The sequence below is a fragment of the Toxorhynchites rutilus genome, chromosome 3, assembly GCF_029784135.1.
Source record: "Toxorhynchites rutilus septentrionalis strain SRP chromosome 3, ASM2978413v1, whole genome shotgun sequence".
Classification (NCBI taxonomy): domain Eukaryota; kingdom Metazoa; phylum Arthropoda; class Insecta; order Diptera; family Culicidae; genus Toxorhynchites; species Toxorhynchites rutilus.
In genome coordinates this window covers 148898300-148906154 of record NC_073746.1, presented here as the reverse complement: position 1 = coordinate 148906154, position 7855 = coordinate 148898300, and the positions used below count along the sequence as shown (strand labels likewise).

The window sequence follows — 7855 nt, the reverse complement described above, 5'->3', positions numbered from 1 at the left end:
ATGAATCACTGAAAATTAATTTGCCACGTGCTTAGAAGAAACTTCTTGACTGCACATGCTTGTTCTGACAAATTGGGTGGGCTAACAAGGCTACTGAGATACTTCAGCATGCCTCAAACATGTATAAAACACACCGCCTACTTAGTTTGGGTGAATGTAAAAGTAAATTTTTTGACTTTTTTCTATGGGACGCCGCACTGTGTGATGTGGCGGACAGATGGGTAAATGAGATCCAGTAGCATACTTTCAAAAATTTTCGGATGCAGCTTAGAATCGATATTCCTCTATAGTTTTGCACATCGTGGACGTCACCTGCTTTATGAATAAGGATTATCGATGCAGTTTTCCATAAAGCAGGAAACTGCCCTTCTCTCAACGAACGGTTGAAAAGCACGGTAGACGGCAAAGCCAACGAGGAGCCACATGCCTTGATGAAAGAAGGTTGCAGCTTATCCGGTCCGGCTCCTTTCGAGGTTTCGAGACAGCTCAGCTTCCTGTATACGAGTAGTTTTTTTTCGAAAGCCACGATTCCTATGCAAGCAGGTTTGCAAAATCATTGAATCTTTTTTTGTAGTATCCGCCAACGGTTCCGTCAATAGACAGGTTATAAATGTTTTGTGGAAAAGGGGGAAACCAGAAGTAGGCATCCAATAAAAGCAGCGATATCGAATGTTCGTCATACCGATAACATAAGAGATAGCTTGCATTGGAATTGTTGTTCCACTTCTGCAATCGAGAAAAGGAAACTGTGAAATACTCACACTACACACTTGAAACCCTGCGTTATCTCCATTACCTTAAATATTATAAAACGATGGTTATCATAATACTTCCAGTTAGTTGTGAAGTTAGACTAAGCGAACCCGGAGGTGAACTGTCAGTATGACTACCAACTATAAGGTAGAGGAAATTCCTGGGCCACAACTGGATCTAGGTGAAGGTCCGCACTGGGATATAAAACGACAAAGTTTGTACTACGTTAGTTTGTTGGAAGCAACCATCCACCGATTCGATTACAATAAGAAACGAGTTTTTTCTGCCAAAGTTGGTATGTTTTAGAGTAGCTTACAGTTACACATGTTCATTTTGCTGACGGTTTTAACTCGTACAATCAGAGGGCTGCTCGTTCGCATCATTCATAGTGCCAGTAAAGGGAGGTCGTGATGAATTCGTAATTGGCGATGGTCATCGTTTAGTTTTAATAACATGGGATGGCACGTCGACGAAGGCACGTCTTATAAAAATCATTGCCCAACTAGGCACAGAAGAACGAGATCAACGTTGGAACGATGGTAAAGTTGATTCCCGTGGGCGATTATTCGCTGGAACAATGATCGATGAGAGTAAAGGGAATCCTTTCGAAGTGAACGTTGGGAACTTTTATCGATATGATGCCGGAAAAGGTGGTCTGGTAAGACAGTTCAACGATGTTTTCATATCTAATGGAATCGCCTGGAACGATCAAACGAAAAAAATATATTATGCCGATTCGGGAGCATATGATATAAAGGAGTTTGATGTCGATGATAATGGAAATTTGAGTATGTTTATATTATTTTTCCTTTATAAAAATAATTTTTGGAATATTCATCAACAGACAATGGCAAAGTTTGGTATGATTTCAAAGAAAAGGGAAGAAAGCCAATTCACTTCCCAGATGGAATGACCATCGATGCAGAAGGAAATCTATATGTGGCAATTTTTTACGGAGCTAAAGTGCTGAAAATCAATTCCAGGTAACACTTCTCCTCCTGTTTTCTTGATGTTTACTGTATATCATAACCATAAATAGGGGAGAGATCGATACGGAAATAAATGTACCGGCAAAGCAAGTAACTTCCGTTGCATTTGGAGGGCCGCGTCTAGATGAACTGTATGTTACTACAGCTAAGCGTCAATTTACGGATCCCACGACAGGGTCAGCAGGGGCAACATTCAAAGTGACCAATTTGGGTGTAACAGGAACACCAATGAATGAACTAGTGCTATGAAATTTTGACGTATTGTATCCACGCGTTTCTTTTGAAAGTTGAATGGAATCGATATAACGAATGCAAGTGTTATAAATTTACAATGAAGCTCTGATTGGCCAAGTAAAACTTGTACCTTGATAAACACAGTCCACGCATTGTTAATAAAAAAAATCCAACATTGATTCTAGATATTCAAAAATGAAATTAGATTTGAATCTGGAACTTACATCCGAAAAATAGTATTTATTCAATAACCCTAATTAAGAACTTGTATCTGGAAACCGAATCCACCTATATCCCTCTTAAATCCGAGCCTAGAATTGTTATCGCCTATCTGAACTTGCGTATTGAATCCAAATCAATAATAGATTATCTACATCTACAGGATGATTTTCTAAGGTTTTGATTTTAGGGGGTCTCCGTAGCCACATTGGTTGCGCGTTCGCTTAGTAAGCGATCGATCGTGAGTTCAAAACTCAGGGCCCTCATTGACCATCTTTGTGTTGTTACAGAATAGCTACGTCCACGCAACAATCATCAGCGATGGAGATCGATCCACGGTCGAAATAAGATCGATTCATCCATACAACTGCTCTGCTCTGCCAGACACATCGGGCTACTGTTCTATAAATAACTCAACAATGATCAATCAACTGTCTCCGCTGTCCGGTGGTCCAACTGGATAATGGAAGAACAGAAAGAATACCCTTACGACTAAATGGCTACTGTGTGAATGTACCATATGTATTGGTATAGAAGGAATACTGGCGAATGGCAACTGTGTAATGTGCTAATTATAGATATGATAACCATGTGACATGTACACGATTAAAATTCGGCTCTGTTACAGCTAAAATGCTAATGAGCCTTAAATAAATAAATGGGATAAAAAAAAAGGTTTTGATTTTCATTTTGAAATAAAACGCACAAACATTGCAAAAAGTGTATGAAATTTGTATTTGAAATATATTTATTTTATTTAAAGACTAGCTGACCCGGCAAACGGCCCAAAATTTGTTTTTTGTTATCAATTCCTCCAAACATTCTACTAAGCGCAAATGCATGAGTCCAATAGCAGGACTGTTCATTGACTGATCTTTTAATCAACCCCGTTGAATTTACCTTTTACTATAAAATTCCAAGTACTTCTACCAAAACTCATCATTACAATATCAGAATATTTTCAGACATGATAAGAGATAACATGTTTCTCCGTTACATGGAATAAATGTTCAATACAGAAAATATGATAGAATAAAGACTGACCCCTCCCCTTTCTCCCCTTAGAGAGGGGGGAGGAGTGTCTATTCACCACAGAAACGTTTTGTGTCCCCTAAAATCTTCACATGCCAAATTTGGTTTCGTTTGCTTGATTAGTTTCCGAGTTATGCAGAAATTTGTTTTTCGTTTGTATAACAGCCCACCCTAAGAGAGGGGGAGGAGTGTCGAACCACTATAGAATCATTTATTGCATCCTAAAACCTCCAAATGCCAAATTTGGTTTTGTTTGCTTGATTAGTTCTCGAGTTATGCAGAAATTTGTGTTACATTTGTATGGAAGCCCCCCTTCATAGAGGGGGGAGGAATGTCGAACCACCTTAGAAATGTTTCTTCCCCATAAAACCTCTACATGCTTCAATTTAGTTCCGTTTGCTTGATGAGTTCTTGAATTATGCGATAATGTATGCTTCATTTGTATGGCAGAGCCTCCCCTCCCCTCAGAGAGAGAGGCGGAGTGACTATTCACCATAGAAACCTTTTGTGTCCTCTAAAACCTTCGCATGCCAAATTTGGCATTTTCTTGATTAGTTTTCGAGTTATGCAGAAATTTGTCCTTCATTTGTATGGCAGCTCCCCCTTAGAGAAGGGGGTGGAGTGTCTAACCACCGTGAAAGCATTTATTGTGCCCTAAAGCCTCCATATACCTAATTTGGTTCGTTTGCTTGATTAATTCTCGAGTAATGCAGAAATTTGTATGGCAGCCCCTCCTAAGAGAGGGAGCAGGAGTATCTAACCACCATAGAATAATTTATTGCACCCTAGAATCTACACATGCCAAATTTTGTTGCTTTTGCACGATTGATTCTCGAGAAATGCAGAAATTTGTGTTTCATTTGTACGAGCTATCTAACGAAACATTGAGGGTTTTGGGAGTAATGTGCATTACGCCGAATCGTTATTGCACTATATATACTGTCAAATGTATACCGAGAATTTGCGTGTTTAAAAGAAAATAGTTTATTTATCATCTAAATCTATTTTATTGCCTTCAAAATAGGCCCCTTCGGAAGCAATACACTTTTTCCAACGATCAATCCAGTCATCGATACACTTTTTATAGGTGTATTAAGGAATTGCCTTAAGTTCACGCAGCAAATTTTGTTTTTGTATCTTCGATGCTGTCAGAACGGGTTCCACGAAGTGGTATTTTGAGTTACCGAAATGGGGAAAAGGCCACACGGGGCCACATCCGGAGAATACGGTGATTATTCGATCATATTCATGCCATTCGTACACAAATATCGATCGATGAGCTGGTGCATTATCGAGGTGCAAAATTCAAGTGTTATCCTTCCACAAATCTGGCCATTTGCGACGAATTTTCTCTCTCAAACGCCTCATAACACCAAGGAAATAATCTTAATTGACCGTTTGGCCTTCCGGAAACAATTCCGAACTGACAGCATCATATCAAAAATCGCCGAGCAAAAAAAAATTACAGGAAGGTTGTGTCCAGGACAGGACCGCATATAACGTAGGAATACATTTGGCTGTTTGTAGCTTATTGATTTTGAATATATTTGAAAAAAATTCGTTATGAAAATCTGTATTAATAATTTGGTGACCCGAAAAAGAGATCGTTCTGTTTGATTGTTGGGTATTGTTTTTGCACTCCACCAGTGGTACAATTGAGTGATATTGGCAGAAGGATGGTGCATATCACGATAAAAGATGCCGAAGGACAAGGAGATATGCTGAAAATTGCCCTCTGCCCTGGACGATATTAAATAATAAAAAGTATACACGGAGAAAGAAAGAATAGTTTCTCTATTGTCATTTTTGCCTCAAACCAATAGGCATTTATTTTTACGGTTATTGCTATGAAATTTCACGAAGCAACGAATATGTCGAATAAAAGTATGTACATTTATATGTTAAGATGAACACCCTAAGAAATATGCCCACTTACTGCCTCCTTATACCGCTTTAATTTCCGTTCTTCGAAGAATATTATATAAATTATTATAAATAGTACATTTTTCATTAAAAAAAAAATATATTTAAGTGTGCGGTTTAAATGATCACATGTTGGTGGTAAAATGAACAATGACACATATCATGCTGAATAGGATAGATTTATCCGTTCTTTCATGCCAAATTTGTTTGAATCACTTTTGAGATAGTAGGTACATGTATGAAACAATCTAGGCCTATTCACCTAGAGTAGTAATTAGAATCTTCTCATACGTACAAAAACGTAGCAAGAAACACATAACGCTTCACATATTGAGGTTTGGTTTTGGATAAGGTGGGTCAAAGCCACAAAAGGAACCCCTTGGCTCATTTTACCCAAACGCCAAAGTAATCTCGAATGCGAATTGATCGCTGAAATCAAACAAATTATTTGTGTAGCTCTCATTGAATGTGTGAACAGTCGTCCAAAGTCGTCCAAAAAATCTAATAATCTGAATTACGAGGGAAATTCCTTAAATACGATGCGTACAAAACTACATCCGAGTGACTACAGTGAGATAATTTTCTGTTTTATCTATTATTTTCAACATTTGACAGTTTCATGCATAACAGGGTGTCTTAAATAGCTTCATATGTTCTAAGAATAGGATAATGAAAAGGAACAAATGGTTTTCAGTTAAATTATCGAAATTTCAGCACCGGTTCATTTCACCAACTCAATTCATTTTAAGGGGGTATTTCAATGAAGAGAAACGGATTTCGGACGTTTTTTCGAGTTCCATTATATCTTTATTTGTTTATCTATCTTTCAACAATAAAACAAAAATTGAACGGAGGAAAAATATTCATATCTAGAATAATTAAGAGCTGATGAAGTGACAGGGTTCAAAAAAAAAGTTATGCTATGACGTACACGATTCCAGCCCTTCAGGTTATCTGAAACAAAAAAATCAAACAGATTCTGAATCAGTGAAGATGCCTCGGACAAGTTAAAAACATATTTTTTGACAAAATGGCGGCCGTTTGGAAAACAAAATGTGGTTGAAAACGTTTATTCTCACGTTTCCCAATTTTTTAAAAATATTAAAATTTAAAAATATCATTTGTTAGAGGTTTATGCGACAGAGAGATGCCTGCAGATTGTATCCATATGAATTCGATATGAATCGGTTCAGTGGAACAGTGGAGATATCGTGTACGCCAGCTTGAAAAAACTAAAGGGTGTGTCACATCAAATTGCATCACGGAAAAAACGCTGTAGAAATTTAATTTTTAGGAATTATATCTTCAGCTTTTGCTTATAATCAGATAAGAGTGTATAGATCACGTTGGCCATGCTTCACTGTCAATTTTTCGTAAATTTGGAAAAATGTCGTCGAACGAAAAAGAGCGTCGTGAATTAATCCTGTGCACTCATTTCGAGAATCCGGAGTTGTCACATCGGGACATCGGTAAGATGCTGGGAATCGTCCAATCCACGGTCAGCAGAGTACTAAAACGATACTTCGAGAATCTAACCATCGACCGGAAGGTGAAGAACGGCAAAAATGGATGCTCCGTCAGTGAAAAAAATCACAAGCGCGTAGTTAAGCAGTTTAGACGTGATCCGAGAAGTTCGGTCCGGGATGTCGCCAATAAGCTGAATTTGTCAAGTTCATTCATCCAGCGGACCAAGCAGCGGGAGGGCCTGTGTACATACAAGGTTCAGAAGGCTCCTAACCGCGACGAAAGGCAAAACATGGTGGGGAAGACGCGAGCCCGGAAGCTGTACACCGAAATGCTGACGAAGCCGCATTGCCTGGTAATGGACGACGAAACCTACGTCAAAGCGGACTTTCGTCAGCTGCCGGGCCTGTTGTTCTTCTCCGCAGAGGACAAATTCAGCGTTCCGGAGGAGATTCGTAAGCAGAAACTATCCAAGTTTGCCAAAAAGTACATGGTGTGGCAAGCGATCTGCTCTTGCGGAAAGCGGAGCGCCCCCTTCGTGATGACCGGCACGGTAAACGGGCAGGTTTACCTTAAGGAGTGCCTACAGAAGCGCTTACTACCACTATTGAAGCAGCACGAGGGCCCGACCATCTTCTGGCCGGATCTCGCTTCGTGCCACTATTCAAAGGACGTGTAGGAGTGGTACGAAGCCAACGGGGTCACCTTCGTGCCAAAGGAAATGAACCCGCCCAACGCGCCGGAGCTTCGCCCAATACAGAAATATTGGGCGATTATGAAGCAGGCCCTCCGGAAGAACCCAAAAGTTGTCAAATCGGAAGCGGACTTCAAGAGAAAATGGATTTCTGTTCAAAAAAAAACTACAACCTGACGTTGTACAGAACCTTATGGACGGGGTAAAGAGGAAGGTGCGAGCATACGGGCTTGGGCTCGAAGTATGAATAAAAAGAAAATGCCAAAAGTTGTTTGATAGTTTTTATTTTACTGTCTAAAATTTTCAAAAGGATCGGTCTACTGGGCGAATTTCGACAGCGTTTTTTCCGTGATGCAATTTGATGTGACACACCCTTTAGTTTCGAGAAAAACGCGTATGAAGCTCATTGTTATGGCCGTACCAGGTTAGGTACCGCATCACTAAAATGGCTCGATAAGTCCTTTCTAGGGTATATTCGTGAATGCCTAAAATACAGAAATATGAAGGAAAAAAAATTGATTTTTTTTAAAACTTCTAGACTAGAATT

General features: G+C 39.3%; 1 protein-coding gene across 1 annotated transcript; it reads left to right on the top strand.

The window, feature by feature from the left end:
• The first annotated feature begins 847 nt into the window (after window positions 1–847).
• Window positions 848–2175, top strand: LOC129778524 (regucalcin-like). Its single transcript, XM_055785464.1, has 4 exons — window positions 848–1048; window positions 1116–1541; window positions 1598–1736; window positions 1793–2175. Exons 1-4 carry the CDS (start codon window positions 883–885, stop codon window positions 1989–1991), a joined length of 930 nt encoding a protein of 309 aa, XP_055641439.1. The 5' UTR covers window positions 848–882; the 3' UTR covers window positions 1992–2175.
• The last annotated feature ends 5680 nt before the right edge of the window (window positions 2176–7855 follow it).

Coding starts and splice junctions, on each gene's coding strand:
- LOC129778524 (XM_055785464.1), top strand. CDS start 883: ATGACTACCAACTATAAGGTAGAGGAAATTCCTGGGCCACAACTGGAT. Junction 1,542..1,597: donor CGATGATAATGGAAATTTGA/GTATGTTTATAT, acceptor ATTCATCAACAG/ACAATGGCAAAGTTTGGTAT. Junction 1,737..1,792: donor GTGCTGAAAATCAATTCCAG/GTAACACTTCTC, acceptor AACCATAAATAG/GGGAGAGATCGATACGGAAA.